Genomic DNA, 16,327 nt, shown 5'->3' with positions numbered 1-16,327 from the left:
GTACAATTGTCTCCAGAGGCAAAGGCTTCCCTCAAATGGTGGACAATCTGACAGTGGGGAGAGGTCCTTTGCCCCATGGTCCTGGATCTTAGTAACCACAGACGCCAGTCTGACAGGATTTGGGGGGCTGTGGTTCTTCAGTTACGGCTGCAGGTTCACTGGACCTTTTGGGATGCTTTACTCCCCATCAACATTCTGGAGCTAAACGCCATGCTAATGACGTTACAGAGCGCCCAGACAATTCTTCACGGACATCCAGTCTGTCTGCAGCCCGACAATGTGACGGCAGTGTCTTATGTCAACAGACGGGGGCACCAGGAGCTTTAGGGCAATGAGGGTGACTGCTCAGATATTGACCTGGGCAGAGTGCCACGTCTCGGCTATAACAGCAATCTTTATCCCAGGAATCCAAAACTGGGAGGCAGACTTTCTCAGCTGACATGCAATATTGCCGGGAGAATGGTTGCTCCATCCGGAGGTCTTTCAGTATCTGGTCCTACTTTGGGGGATGCCGGACTTAATGGCATCACGTCACAACAGAAAGGTGCCTCAGTTTTGCTCTTGAGCAAGAGACCCTTTGGTCTCATTGACGGAATGACGAGGCCAGGGGACTTAAGGTTGTGATACCCGTTTCCTCCCATCCCTATGATTCCCAAAGTTCTTCGAGTTAAACAAGGGGTGCCCAGTCATTCTAGTGACTCCCGCTGTGCCAAGGCAAGTTTGGTACGCAGAAATTCTGGTGCTAGCGGTAGGTCAGGGTTTGAAATTACCTCATCTAGAAGACTTTCCGCAAGGACCATTCACACATCGGGAATTGCCTCGGCTCAATTTAACGGCATGGATGTTGAGGCCAGCCTGTGGAGGTCCAGAGGGTTCTCTCCACAAGTAGTGAACACCCTCCTGGGGGCTAGAAAACCAGTTTCGGCACATATTTACCACTGCATCTGGAAAACCTACATCAGATGGTGTGAAAACCAAACATGCCACATGGCTGCCTTTTCGTCTTCCAAGGGTTATGGCTTTTCTCCAGGATGGCTTGGAGGCAGGCCTTCATCTAGGCTCTTTGAAAGTACCGATCTCTGCCCTTTCGGTATATTTCCTCCTGCGACTGGCAGACATGCCAGATGTAGGGACCTTTTTGCATGGAGTCCTACATATCCAGCCTCCTTATGTTCCTCCAACGTACCCCTTGGATCTTAATATGGTGCTAAATATGCTTCAAGGGCCTCCATTCGAACACACCACAGAATTAATGTTCTTGACTATGAAGGTCGTATTTCTACTAGCTATTGCATCAGTTCGTAAAGTTTCAGAATTGTGTGCACTCTCATGTCGTGAACCATATCTTACCTTTCACAATGATGCGGTGGTTCTCAGAACAGTTCCCGCTTTCATGCCAAAGGTGGTGTCCAGCTTTCATGTGAACCAAGAAATAGTGGTTCCGGTTTTTAAGAGTGGCCCACAGTCTTCAAGGACAGGTTCCAAGGAGTCTCTGGATAGGTTGGGTACGGTTTCCCGATATTGGGGATGCCGACACCCAATACCACTACAAAAGAAGACTGAAGCGGGTATTGAACGAACTTATTAAAACATACTTACCTTCTCCCCGACGCAGGACATCCCCGGAGGCACTGCTCTACGACTGCTGTAAAATCTGAAGAGGCTGGATGCCGGCGCTGCATTGTGACATTAATTGTCACAATGCAGCGCCTTTTGTAGTGGTATTGGGTGTCTGTATCCCCAGCATCGGGATACCAATTACCACCGTTCTGGATGTGGTCAGGACTCTAAGAATTTATGTCAAGAGGACATACATGATTTGCTGCACAGATTCTTTATTTGTTTTGTTTCATTTCTCAAAACGAGGATGGACCAGCCTTTAAGCAATCGATTGCTAGGTGGCTAACTTCTACTATTAAACAGGCTTATGTCAGGGCTAACAGACCTGTGCCAGATCGTATTGTAGCCCATTCTACCCGTTCAGTGGGGGTATCCTGGGCTGCAGGAAATGGGGCCTCAGCTGACCAGTTGTGCAGAGCAACCACGTGGTCATCGGTCCATACGTTTACCAAATGTTATCAATTGAACGTATTTGCGCCAGCAAACTCTGCGTTTGGCAGTCGTACTCTACGTACCGGGCTGTCAGACAGGTCCCTCCCTTAAGGGGGCTGCTTTAGAAAGTCCCCATGGTAGCAGTGTCCCCCAGATAGGATGAAAAAGAAAAGAGGATTTTTATACGTAGGATAAATCTGTTTCTCTGATTCCTTCTGCTGTGTGATCTCTGGTGGGCTGTCTCCCATTCCTTGGGGCTTTATGCTTGGACTGACGAGGCTACAGGGGGTTGCAGAGGGGCGGGGTTTGTCAGCATTTATACATTAACAAAGCTAACCTCTTAAATGCCAACTCCACCTCCACTCTCCCAACCCCATGGTAGCAGTATCCCCCAGATGGAATCGGAGAAACGGATTTATTATAAGTATAAAAATCTTTTCTTGTCGTTTTTTTTTTTTTTTTTATTTATTTAGTTCAAGTTTTGTCCTTTTTACAGTTTTTTTTTCTGCTAAGTGGCTGCTATTGGCATCTAGTCATTGGTTTGACATTTTGTTCTGTTGTATTGGAATGTGCTTAACTTGATAGATATCCCAACCTCCGTTACAAGCATTTCTTATCGTGCCCACAGACTCTTTCAAAATTCCAGACTCTGATTTATATTGTGTGACCATTTAATCATGATTTTAAATTTTTATTCTATTTCTGCATTGTAATAGGAGAGACGCCAGATGCCTCCACCCCTTTTATCACTTGATAAAACTATCCCTTCTCTATTGCAAACAAAGAATGCTCCTCAACAGGTATGATTTTTAAACTTATTTTAGTGAACCCAGTTAGTGATTGTGGTGAGATGATCTGTAAAATATTCGTTTACTTTTAATAAATATTTCTGATTAAATATTCTTCAAACAGTCATTATTGCCATTCTATTTTTAAGATTACCATTAATGAGCGGTATGGTCAGGCACTTAAAATTTAAAGGAACATTCCAAATTTGCCAAATGTCTGTTTTTCTAAACATTGTCTAATTTTTTTTAAAATTAGACAAAGTTAACAAACTGTTTTGCTCAATGAGGATCCAATAAGTACTGTGCCCAATACACCAATCAGTCTACTGGATAGTGCTCTTACCTCTTCTCTACCCCCCATATATTTTATATATGACTGATTTGTTGCCATTCTAGAGCACTTAATGCTGGCTTAAAGCAGGTAAGTGGGGAGGAAAATGTACTGTGAAAAAGAGAGAAGCTGCACTCTAATAATCCTAAGGTCTTCTTCTTTTTTTGTAGAAAGCTTTGTGTGGTGAGATGGTTTGTCTAAACCCTTGGAACTTTTCACCTTTCGCTCCTATGAGCCTGAACACATGGGAGCTTGTAAATGTGGAAAATAGTAGTCCATCTGCAGACTTGGGTTTTCTATCGTGGCAAAAAATTACTCTTGATTTTTAGTATGATTTCTCATGTATCCTAACGGGGGACATTGGAACACTGGAGTACAGAGAGTGGTGACTGGCAAAAATTTAGGTGGACAGGTGTCGGATCACCTGTATATGAAGGTCCTGTGAAATATGGTTTCTATTTCAAGGCAATGCAATTTGCACAGCTCCATTTGGGAGCATTCAAAATAAAGTTGATTTTGAAGTGAAACCAGTATCCCTATCTTTCCATCTTTTGACTTGACATACTTTCAGAGTGTCTCCAGAGGTGTGTTTATTGCTCCCCCTGCTGGTGACTGTGGAGCTGCACTGAGACTGGACATTGGTGATTATGGATGTCGGTCTTTGGGAATGGGAGGCTGTGCTCCAGAGTTCTTGGACTCTTCCAGAGTCCAAGCTCCTGATTGGTGTGCTGAAACTCAGAGCGGTTTTCAAGGCACTAGTGACAAGGCAGCAGTTCTTGCAAGGAAGGCACATAAAAGTTAAATCGGCATTAAAATGTATCTGTATAACTTCATTAGAGCAATCGTATGGGGGAAAAATGGGTTTATGGTGTGTGTTTTTTATTTATTTATTTTTTTTACAAGCTTTTAGGTTATGTAAGTCATACTCGTCCGTTTTGGATTCGCAAACTTTTTGTTTTGTATTTATGTTGAGTTTTATAGTGTATCAACGTGTACTGCTGTTTAACTTTTAAAAATAAATAAATAATTAAATGAAAGGTTTTTATTGAAGTAGATTAACATATCACAGAAGGGTATTATGTAGTTTTTATTATGTTGGTAGCGACATAAATCTAGCTGCAGAGCCCAATTTTTGACTTGTATAAGTGCATCTGCCTACCTATAAAGTGTAAATTATAGTCCAATGTTGACATATATAAAATGCAATGGTAGATTTAAAGAACAAACTTATTGTTTTGTAAAGGAAAAATATATTTAATACAATAAACAAAGAAATCACATCTGAACCTAATATTTGGTTTTATATATTTTCAGCACCCTTCTCAAGGCCACCCAGGGGCCCCAACTAGACCGGCACCTTTGCAATCACGTCCCAGTGAGGATGAGATGTGGAAGCAAAGGCGTAGACAACAGGCAGAGGTCTCTGCTGCTGTGGAACGAGCCCGCAAAAGACGTGAAGAAGAAGAAAGGCGAATGGAAGAACAGAGGAAAGCTGCATGTGCGGAAAAGTTAAAGCGTTTGAATGAGAAGTTTGCTCCTACAGTATTACCTGCCTCTTCTGAAAAGCCAACAGCAGATAAGACAAATGAGGAGAAGACTGTAATAGAAGACCCTCCTCAAGAACCTCCTCTGCAAGAAGAGAAGGTCCCTGAGGTTGAACAGCCTGTGAAAGAAAAAGAACCAGAGAGGCCAGAGTCTCCTGAGCAGCAGGAAGGAAAAGTAGAAGTACTCTCTCAGCCAGAAATAGAACTTCCAGATGAGAATGAAAGCACGGGTGTTGTGGAAGACAGGGATTCAGATTTAGGTATTGTCTTCTGTCTGTCTTGTGGTTTTTTTGTTTGTTTGCCTTTTTCTGTAGAAATGAATGAGAAGTTCTTCAGACACTAATACTTTTGCTCTTATCTGTAGAAGGTTGCTTTCCCTCTGATTTTGTAATTGATACATGCAGGTATCTAAATGTGTTTGACTTAGTATCTTGCAGAGTGTAATGTTTTTTTGTTTTTTTGTTTTTTTTAGTCTCCCTTTTGTGACTAGTGTCTGAGATGAGCATAAGGCTGGTCTGCTTTGCAAATTAGCAACTTTCCTAGTTAAGGTATCTTTTCCCTTGGGATTGACTAGCCATGCAGCTTTCACAAGTAAAAAGAGGGGACATTGTAAACTTATGGTAATCATTAGGTAGTTTACTCAAGAGTGTATTTGCCACAGATGTTTTAAAGTCAAAGGAGGTTGACCTATTCTTTTAAGGCAAGCAGATATGCTTACTTATGTGTTTTTCAAGGGAATATTGTTCCTATCTTGCATATTTCTTTAAACCTTTAAAAACAAAGGTCTCACAGTAACATCTGGTGGGTATATCTATTGCAAATGAAGTTCACTATGTAAATTTTATAAGCATGGCCATTTGTTTTTGTTTCAGAAATAAGTTGATGTTTCTCTAAACTCAATCGTGAATTTATGGACGTAGTGCTTTTATATAGCCACGATTTGTACAAACCATGCCACTAAAGAGTCCATTATATTACAAATAAGTTTGTATAACCAAAATATTACCCAGTGATCTCCCCAGCACCTTTTTCCCAGGTGCTCCACCCGACTGTTTTTACTTGCCATCCGGCTCTTGGAGTCCTATTATTTTTCTCCTATTACAAAAGACACTATGTGCGCACTACAGCCAGAAGTGTGTGTTGGACCACTGACCACCAGTCTGACTAGTCCTGGCAGGTGTGGGCAATAACCTCCAACGTTTTTCACACACGCACACATACTGTGACTTCAATGAGTCTGAAATTCCTTGTTAGTTTGGGTTGTGCCCATCCCTTAATGCTCTGACAGCCGCAGGATTACAGGTTGTAACAGTTTCCTCCCATCAGGTCCGCGCTGCCACTGGCAAAAGAGGGGGGCTTGTATCTCCGCAGTCAGAAGGATAGGTTGGAAGGAGCAGATCCGATAAGAGCACTGAGAAAGAGATACTATGTACATCGGATGGAGACCTGAAGGGAGATTACTGTCTGACTGTGTGGGGGTGAGGCCTCTTGATAGGCTCCCCCAACACTTTACCTTCCAGAGCGAGAAGGATTCGCGTCAGTACTCTGCAGTGCACAGTGTATCTTGACAGAGACTGGGGACAGTCTGTTGAATTTTATATTCTGCTATGGCTGACTCCCTCCCCCTCTGCAATTGACCATCCTTCAGCTAAGGGGGTTTATTGTTTGAAACATTCCGCATATTCTTTTTATAGGAAATTGTTGTTCTCAGTTTAAACACTTAGATTTCTTTGATAAAACTCTCTAAGCGAGTAGTCAGACATCACAGTTTCATAATTGGGACACATAAAGTAGTTCTTTTACTGTTTGTGGGCATTGGCCAGGTACAAGCAAGTAATACAAGTCTTTCTCTCTGTGTGGTGACTGTGTGTTTGTTTAAAAAAATTGTCATTCTGTCTGATAAGGGTAAAAGTACTAAAGTAAAGATTTATGCTTGCTCTAAATGTGCTGCCAAACTTCCCGTGAGTCAGCAGGACCAGGGGGCTGTGTGTGCGCAGTGTGAAGTGGGGGTTTCTGCAGTGACAGTGGAGGAGCCTGCATGGGTTTCCTAGCTGGCACAGTCTGCATCTATGTTAGCCAAGCTTATTAACAGACAGACTGAGACCGCGGTTATAGTGGTAGGGGTCCCTATGGGGTCTTCCCCCATCTACCTCAGCAAACAATGTGACGGCTGTTTCACAGATTACTGAAGGGGATATGTCTTGGACTGCTTCTATTACCCCTCGGTCGGCCCAGGCGGAGCCAGCTTACCTGGGAAAGAGATTGGACCGCTTGAATAGGTTGTTAGACCCTCCAAGTATTGTGACACCTAAAACCAAGCGACAAAAATACTCTTTTTTTTTTTTTTTTTTTTTTTTTTTTTTTTGGTCAGATTCAGAGGGGTCTTCTGAAGTAAGTGTAGTGAAGTAAGAGGGGGAAGTGATTGAGGATTCAGACTCTACCCAGTTGGGTGATTGGAACGAGTCGGTAAGGAACCAAGGTGTTCAGGATTTGGTTAAGGAGTTTTTGTCAGTTTTGCTATCATTGTGATTCCACTTTCCTGCTGCTAAGTGGTATGGCGCCTACAGCTCTCTGTCCAGAAGGGAAGAGTTTTTAATTTCACACTCTGTTTGTCCTTTTAAGTGGGCTATTTCCTGCTCCCACAATCCTGCAGACCTATTCTATATCGGGATTATCCGTCATCTCTTTGCTGACATCACAATCAACCGTAGTAGTTAATGTTTCTTGTTAGTATGTCTTGGGGCAAAGGTGACACTCCAACCCATCCACTTACTCTTACTTTTTTTTTTTTTGGTCTCCATGCTGGGCTTGTTGTAAACTGTGGAGGGACATGGGAATGAGGTTGGAGGATGAGTTTTTTTTTATTTTTTATGTTTGTTTGTTTTTCTCCAGTACTCTGTCTCCTAGGGGCTGAAACAAACCTAGTCCTCAAGTTGCTACCAGGTCATGTTTTCAAAATTTCTGCCTGGTCGGCTCCGCAATTATTCCACCTGTTTCCACAAATAGATTAACTCACCTGTGCATCATTAAGGAAGTCCAGAAAACATGAAATGTTGATAGCTCTTGAGGACCGAACTTGGGCACCTCTGCCCTGCAGTCTCCGATAATGGGATTTAAAAAGAAGTACAGAAAATAAATCAGTCTGTATATTCCATTTATATTAAGCAATCGTCTAATCAACATTACCTGTAGGTTAGTAATTTTTTAGCATTGTACAAAAAAAAACAATGTGTTCTTTTTAATGGCCAAACATGTCTTAACATTTTAAACTTTTTTACCATTAGTCATTTATTTCGAATTTCTTATCTGCTATTTATCATTAAGATTCTCTCTAAGTATATCGAACTGCTGCTTCTCCCACTTTCCAAATAGTTTTTTGGGAAACTGCTGGGAAATCGATATATAGAGCCGAGCGCAGGCCCTATCACTTTTCCTATTATCACTATTAATCTAAACAGCACTGGGGTGGATCTCCTAAATAGATTACCATTGTTATATTGGTTTCCCATGTTATATTTCTTTACTCTCTTTTTTCTTTTTTTCATAGTGGTAGAAGAAGCACCATTTGCCAGGAAGGATAGCATCTCAAGTGACAGAGAGAGCTCTCCTCCAGCAGTACCTGTCCAGCTGCCAACACCAGTTCTTGAACCACCTTCAGTCCGCTCCCCTGTAACTACACTTCCACCTGCCCCCTCCCCGGCACCAGCGCCTATAGTACAACTTGAGAGCGAATCTGAAACTGGAACACAACCGCGTCCTCCAGTTTCTTCTGGATACTCCAAGCAATTCCAGAAATCATTGCCTCCAAGGTTTCAAAGACAGCAGGTACATTTATGTGCATGTTTAACATATGTAGACTATTTAGCAATCAGTATCAAAAAGCAGCAATAATGGATGTTTATCAATTAACTTGTCTATTTTTAGGAGCAGATGAAACAACAGCAGTGGCAGCAACAGCAGCAAGGTGTACTCTCTCAGCCAGCTCAGTCACAACCTTCAAGCAGTCCTGTGCCTCCACCCCAGCACAGGCCACTTTACCAGCCCTTAGGACCACACCCTCAGCATTTGGCTTCCATGGCCTTCGACCCTCGCTGGCTAATGATGCAACCTTACATGGATCCTAGAATGATGTCTGGAAGGCCTGCCATGGATATGCCACCGATGCATCCTGGTATGATATGCGTTACTGTTTGTATTCTGTGAATTGTATCCTTATTACTATTATCGTTGTAAGGCGCCGCAGCACTGGACATTGAGAAAAATAGGACATACATAAAATGGTCATAAGGTGGACAAAATAAATGCAGACCTGAAAAGGGCAGCGGGGGTCATGCTGATGCGGGAGCTTACATTTTAATTGGGAGAGGGCACAGGCGAAACGAGGAAGCAGTGTGAGTCAGAGTACATACTGAGACTATTTAAGGATGCGTTGGTGTGGGTAGGGTAAATGCTAATAATGCGATGGGTTATCAGATAGTGTTTATAACCTGGACTCCCACAGCCTTCAAATCTTTAGTCACTCATTTTCACATTGTCTTAAGTACGTAACTGGAACGCACTCTACGTATTTAGTACAAAATAAATCAATATGGAATTTCTTTGCACAGGAATGATACCACCCAAGCCTCTAATGAGACGGGAACAAATGGAAGCTTCAACAACTGCACCTGAACCATATGAACACATGGCTCGATCTGTGAGAGACCATGGTGTTCCAATTTCTGAGCCTCGTATGATGTGGGGAGCTGAACCTTACCCACACCAAGACACCACACAGGTTTCTTCCTCTGCAAAAGAACCAGAAGAGCCCGAGGAGTACAGGTAAAATTTTGTGCCAAAGGCTGATGTTGTGCATTGTATAGTGTTGGCAAAAATGTTACTCTGACAAGGAACGTTACATCAGATATTTTATTGCAAACACTTGCTCACTTGTGACCCTTTTACCCTACACTGCTCTTTTTAAAGCCAGGAAATAGGTGTCCTAATAGAAGCAGCTCTTATATCTAGTTTACACTGAATGCTTTATTGCTGGGGGAAAAAGATGTCCTCAAGCAAACCAGGATTTCCCAAAGTTAAAAATAAGAATAATGAAATCACATTAAAAAACAAACTTGTGAACCTCAAAATATACAGCTTGCATTTACAACCCGATCACTGATTTTGATTCAAATGTTAAAGAAACTACTCCTATTAATATTGCAGTGACCAGAAAAGCAATCGGATTACATTTCTGATATCTTTTTGCAATTTGCAGCAGTCAAAGTCCATACCAAATATGACAAAATGTAATGAGCGGTTCAGAATACATTGTTCACTTAAGCTGTAGTTCCACACAATTAACTTGTTTTGTTTCAATAGTCTGTTGAAAAACAATATAAAAATTATTGTAGTAAGCAATAAGGTAATTCTTAACAAAATGGACACTCCTCCAAACCTAAAACTGACCCTCCAGCTATGAAGGGGTTAATTTGTTTTATGTCGTTCTGTAAATCTGTTAACTTCTATGTTCTTTCTTATTATATAAACCATTTCAGTATAAATGTTTAATGTTTTTTTAATTAGGACTGAAACATCTGTGGATCATGATGTAATATCTGAAACCTATCCAATAGACCATAATCCATTTGAACCCCAGCACAAATCTGATTTCTTCTCAAGACCACGAGAGCCGGATCTTCACAGTGCTTCTATGAGACATCCAGAACCTGTTCAGCTACCTCAAGCTGGAGAAAAGGACACAGGAATTGATCAATCAGAGAAACAAGCCTCTGTGGAAGAAGCCAAGCACATTGATATCCAACCTGTTTTGACCAGAAGTTTATCCAGTGAGTCTGCACATACACTGAAACAGGAAGAGAGGAGGGTGGAAACTGTACAGATGAACTCCAAAGTTTCCATAAGGCCACCTGAGCTTGCAAAAGAAATTGTAGAGGAAAAACACAGAAAAGAGAGTTTTCAAAGTTCAAAGGCACCCGAGATAACAAAAATAGAAAAGCCTTTCAAACCCAAATCTGAAACAAGATGGGGCCCCAGACCCGGATCTAGAAATAGGGAGGATTGCATAGACAGACCAGTAAGAAGATCTGGCCCTATTAAAAAACCCATACTTCGTGACATGAAAGAGGAGCGTGAACTAAGGAAAGAAAAGGAAGAGGAGAAGCTTGGTCATGAGAAACCTGTGAAACAAGATAAAGTTGACCGTAAACTGCTACCAGCTCAACAAACGCCCAGTCCACTTCCAATAGGCAATAAAGCAGAGCAAGAGAAGTCATCCCCTGAATCTGCTGTTCTCCCTAAAGTGTCAAATTCTAATATTTTGCATTCAGAAAAGTTATTAGAAAAGACTTCTTCTGATCCAGTACCCAAACCTGTTGCTCAGCCAACTCCAGCCAGTCAATCAATTAAGGAGGAAAAGATTGTTAGAGTGGTTAGTAAGGATAGCAAGGACCTTCCCTCTGATAAGCCCAAACTAGATTCAAAGCCTCCATTAGTTTCACAGCCCCCACCTTCTACAGTACCACATCGAAGAGAACCTGTTCTGCCACCAAGGGCTTACAACAGGAAGGAAGCTAGAGACAGAGACTGGTTTCCCGATCAGGGCTATAGAGGTCGAGGGCGGGGTGAATATTACTCCAGAGGAAGAAGCTACAGGGGTTCCTATGGAGGTAGGGGACGGGGAAGCAGAGGCCAAAGCCGGGACTACCCACATTACAGGGACACAAAACCCCGTTCTGAGCAACTTCCCCCTGGGGCCATTAGGCGCAGGGATGAAAGTGAAACACGTAGTGAGAGCTCCGATTTTGAGGTCATGCCAAAGAGACGCAGACAACGTGGTTCTGAAACGGATTCTGATAGTGAAGGTCGTGAAAGTGCAAGTGACACCCCTCTGTCAGATAAGGAGACTTCCAGTAAAAGTAAACCTCGTAGAGATGAGCGTACTGAAGTCAAAAGGGCCCCCAAATCCGTTTCGACCTTGAAGTCTGAAGCTGGAACCTCAAGATCGGAGATGAGAGTGACGGAAAGACACTTCTCTAGGGAAGAGGACTCCCGAACAAAGCCTGGCTTCTTGCCAAAAGGTGAACCTTCCCGTAGAGGCAGAGGAGCTGGAAGTTTTCGACGTGGGGGTAGGGAGCCGGGCATTCGACCAACACGTCCCCCTCCACCACGAAGACCTAATTATAGGGACAATCAGTGGATTCCTAGGCAGCACGATTCAAGACTGCCACCACCTCCACGAATGGATGAAGGGGAATACAGGCATCGGGAGCACTCATTACCCTCAGGGGATAAGAGACCACCTATTAAATTTGAGCACAAATTTGATCCTTCAAGGGACAGACCAAGGCGGCAAAGGCCTACCCGACCACCCAGACAGGATAAGCCTCCAAGGTTCAGACGTTTAAAAGAGAGAGAGAGAGAAGATGCTGGCAAACCTGTAGAAGTTCCCGGATCTTCTAGTCAAGTAGCGACCGCTTCAAACAATGTTCATGAACTCCCTTCAGATTTTTCAGGTAACAAAACCCCAGATTTGTCGAATCATAACTCATCTGACCAGGCCAACGAGGAATGGGAAACAGCCTCTGAAAGTAGCGACTTTAATGAGCGAAGGGAAAGGGATGAGAGAAAAGCAGCCACATCAGCTAATATCCAATCGACTGCCACCAGCAAAGCAACTGATGGTTTAGCTCAGTCACCACCCAAAAGAGAGAGTGCCAAAAGAAGTTTCTCTAGTCAGAGACCTGGTATGGATCGTCAAAATCGCCGTGGAAATACTGGAGCTCCCAAACCAAGCAGACACTACTCTGGACCCAGGGCTGAAAGACGAAGTGGCACTTCATTGCAGAGGGGAAAAAGAGGGTAAGACAAATGCTACAAACTCATGTTCTTATTGGCTATGATGGGCATTAACCACCATTGTTTTATAGTATATGTTAGGTGTTTTATACCATGTTGAAGCCGGTGTTGGTAAGTTTCACGATACTGACTACCCCGACACAGAACAGAACGACATGAGGACTCCGAATGAAGACTACACCGACCTGTGAAAAACCTACTTACCGGAATGCAGATGACTTCACATCACGACTCCCTGTTTTGGCGGCTGCCGAAAATGACGTCATGAGCAAACGCGACTTGGCTTAAAGCGGTGATGGACGGACCCGCCTGTCATTTATGCAATGTAAGTACTTTTTTAGGGGTGTTGGGGATAGTATTATTAATATCCCTAACACCCCTAACCCCTAAAAGAGTACTTACATTACATAAATGACAGGCGAGTCCGTCCATCGCCGCTTTAAGCCAAGTCGCGTTTGCCCATGACGTCATTTTCGGCAGCCGCCAAAACGGAGTCGTGATGTGAAGTCATCTGCATTCCGGTAAGTAGGTTTTTCACAGGTCTGTGTAGTCCTCATTCGTTCTGTTCTGTGTCGGGGTAGTCAGTACTGTTAATAGGTACTACCCCTGTTGAAGCTATGCATTTAGTTATAGATTCTATACAAATTTACAGAAAAAAAGTTTTTGATTTTTTTCTGTGTGGTTGATATGTTTTTAAATATGGAACCACTAGGCCAATAGATGACCTGACTCCAGGGATGAATGCAGCAGATTCATCTGGAGGCGGCAGCAATGCTCACCATCACCACTACCACCCTTATCGCCCTCACTCTGAAGACGGATGTACCTCTGCACCACCAAAAGGGGTCAATAATTCTTTAGGCAAGAAGAAAGAAGAACCTAAACTGATGGTAAAGAAGCCCAAAGAGAAGGTGGATGCCTTGTCACAGTTTGATCTGAACAACTATGCAAGTATGTTACTTTTGGCTACATTACTTAAAACCTACTTCTTTTCCTTGTTCGATTTTATATACCCAAATAATATGCAATTTGTACATGCATTAAATTGCATATAAAAGTGCCTGTATCTTTATTTGTGCCATTTCATTCAGTTGTGAAAATTATTTATGTTCATATAATCTATGTTCTAAGTGGTGGGCCATGTGGAACAGATATTTTTATTTTTTGGTGTAGCTTCATTGTATGTGTATTCAGTGTCGGATTGGGGCATGAAGGGCCCACCGGGGGACTGCAAGGCTAGAGGCCCACCAGAGGTGGTGTGGCCAGCCATCAAACAGGCGAGACCAGACACTAGAGGGGGGGGGGGTGGTCAGCCCACGAAGGACAGCAAGCACTATAGCAGGCCTGTCCAACCTGCGGCCCACCAGGTGTTGTGAAACTACAAGCCCCAGCATGCTTTGCCGGTAGACAACCAGTCGATAGCTGGAAGGGCATGCTGGGACTTGTAGTTTCACAACACCTGGAGGGCCGCAGGTTGGACAGGCCTGCACTATAGTGTAGTATATAAAGAATGCAGTGTGTATATAAAGAATACAGTCTTGACCTGCCCCTTAGTTTGGGCAGAATAGTCGCCAAAAATCGGGATTGTCCCACTAGACATTTGACAGACTGTCCTACCTGTTCTTGTCACTTTTACCACCTGTGGCTGCTGGTTTCTTTAGTTGCGGCTTGTCTGGATCCTGGAACGTTGGGGGCCCTATTTGGAATTTTCAAAATTGCCCATTTTTTTTTCTCCAACCAGCCCCGGCGTTAAATCAATAGGACCCACAATTAATACTTAGGCCTTCCTCCAGCACCAACATTAAAGTAATAGTATTTCCATTTAATATATAAACCTATTTCTCTCCCTTCAGACAGCCCCAGCAATAAATTAATAGTATTTACGTATAATAAATATACCTATTTCCCGCAACCGTCGTTGCCATTAAATAATTTATATTAACGTTTAATAAATAGACCTCATGCTCCTCAAACTCAGCCCCACATTCAATAAATAGTGCCCAAACCACCCCATCTTAAATTAATAGTGCCCACTTTAAAATTAAATTTGGCCACCATTCACCCCACAAACAAAATAGCACCCATTAGTTAGCCACCACCTACCACACACATTACATTGCCACAAGCCCGCTGTGCCATCACACACATTACTGTGCCCTTCATCACCATGCTGTGCCTCCTTATGATGAGGCTGCGCCCTCCATGATGCTCTTGCTCTCCCCTTCTCCTGGCCCCCCTTTATCATAATGTGCCATGCTGCCTTGTTCCCTCTTCACACTCTGCCATGCTGCCTTGTACCCCCTTCTCACACGCTGTCGTGCTGCCTTTTCCCTTTTCTATTGGCTTGTTTCTTCTCTCTTCTTGCCGACTCCTCTCTGCGCCGCTCCTCACTGAACGTCGGGCGTGACGTCCAGTGCGAATGGAGCAGAGAGGAGTCGAGGAGCGCCGCGGTCACATGAGGTTTTTTTTTTTGTTTTTTTTTAAAGTTACCTGCTACCCCCACCAACGAAGAGGGGAGCGGTCCGGGTCGGGGCTTACTGGGAGATGGCCCAGTCCGACCCGGTGTGTATTGGTTACTGTACAGGCAGAGTTGTCGCCCAAAGACCTCTTTCAGCTGTATTTTGTGTTGAAATACATATCTTTGTGCGCCTCCTGTAGTACTGAAATGTTTAAATCCTATATTACTACTCTTTTTTTCTTTATAGATGCTTCAATAACTAAACGTTTATTTTCCACTTTAGGTGTTGTGATTATAGATGATCATCCCGAAGTAACAACATTAGAAGACTCTCAGTCAAACCTCAATGATGGTTTCACAGAAGTAGTCTCTAAAAAGCAGCAGAAGCGATTACAGGATGAAGAGCGTCGAAAGAAAGAAGAGCAAACGGTACAGGTATAATGTAAAGCATCCTCATAGCTGAACACCAGTATATAAGTTCAATTTCTCGGGCACTTTATCAATAATACAACCTGTTGTATGATTAGTCTTCATGCTATGCACTGTTGTGAATAAGAGGATTTTTTTATACTTACAATATACCCGTTTCTCTGATTCCATCTGGGGGACCCTGCTACCATGGGTTGTGGAGGGAAGAGTGGGAGTTGGCACTTAACTAGTTAACTTGTTTAATGTATGCATGCTGACAGACGTCCCCTGTACAATCCCCTGTAGCTTCTCAGTTTAATTATAAAGCCCCAAGGAAGATAGGTCAAACAACCAAAGAACATACAGCAGAAGAGCAGAGGGAGAGCGTAGTGTCCCCCAGATGGAATTAGAGAAACGGATTTATCGTAAGTATAAAAAAAATCCTCTTTTCTCTTTCATCCTATCTGGGGGACACTGCTACCATGGGGACTTTCTAAAGCAGCCTCCCTAAGGGTGGGACTGCTCTGAAAGCCCAGCACGTAGAGCACTACAGCCAAAATTGGTGTCTGAAGACAGACATTGAATTGATAAAATTTTGTAAAAGTATGGACCGAGGACTAGGTGGCTACTTTGCAAAGTTGGTCCGCTGAGGCCCCATTTCTTGCTGCCCAAGACGCCCCCACCGAACGGGTGGAATGGGCAGTAAGTCGACATGGCACAGGCCGGTTAGCACTGATGTATGCCTGTCTAATGTTTGCAGTAATCCATCTTGCAATGGATTGCTTCTATGCTGGCCATTCTCCTTTTTTTTTTTTTTTTTTTTTTATGTGAATCAAAAAGGATAAATAAAGAATCGGTGTGAATGTGGGAGGTCCTCCTTACATAAGTTCGT

At 43.1% G+C, this 16,327-nt stretch overlaps 1 protein-coding gene across 8 annotated transcripts in view; it reads left to right on the top strand.

Annotated features, from left to right (window-relative positions):
- PRRC2C (proline rich coiled-coil 2C) overlaps positions 1–16,327 on the top strand; it is a 71,008-nt gene that overhangs the window by 31,764 nt on the left and 22,917 nt on the right. For 7 of the 8 annotated variants that reach the window (XM_075182469.1, XM_075182471.1, XM_075182470.1 and 4 more), the window contains exons 11-18: positions 2,769–2,852; positions 4,486–4,975; positions 8,263–8,540; positions 8,640–8,886; positions 9,323–9,536; positions 10,278–12,572; positions 13,282–13,520; positions 15,311–15,462. In XM_075182469.1, coding sequence (XP_075038570.1) covers positions 2,769–2,852; positions 4,486–4,975; positions 8,263–8,540; positions 8,640–8,886; positions 9,323–9,536; positions 10,278–12,572; positions 13,282–13,520; positions 15,311–15,462 — 3,999 coding nt within the window. The remainder of the gene's footprint in view (positions 1–2,768; positions 2,853–4,485; positions 4,976–8,262; positions 8,541–8,639; positions 8,887–9,322; positions 9,537–10,277; positions 12,573–13,281; positions 13,521–15,310; positions 15,463–16,327) is intronic. The other variant, XM_075182467.1, reaches the window with a different exon arrangement.

Source organism: Mixophyes fleayi, chromosome 8 (genome assembly GCF_038048845.1).
Source record: "Mixophyes fleayi isolate aMixFle1 chromosome 8, aMixFle1.hap1, whole genome shotgun sequence".
Lineage (NCBI taxonomy): Eukaryota > Metazoa > Chordata > Amphibia > Anura > Limnodynastidae > Mixophyes > Mixophyes fleayi.
The sequence above is the reverse complement of the archived record's forward strand: the minus strand, read 5'-3'. Positions and strand labels throughout refer to the sequence as shown.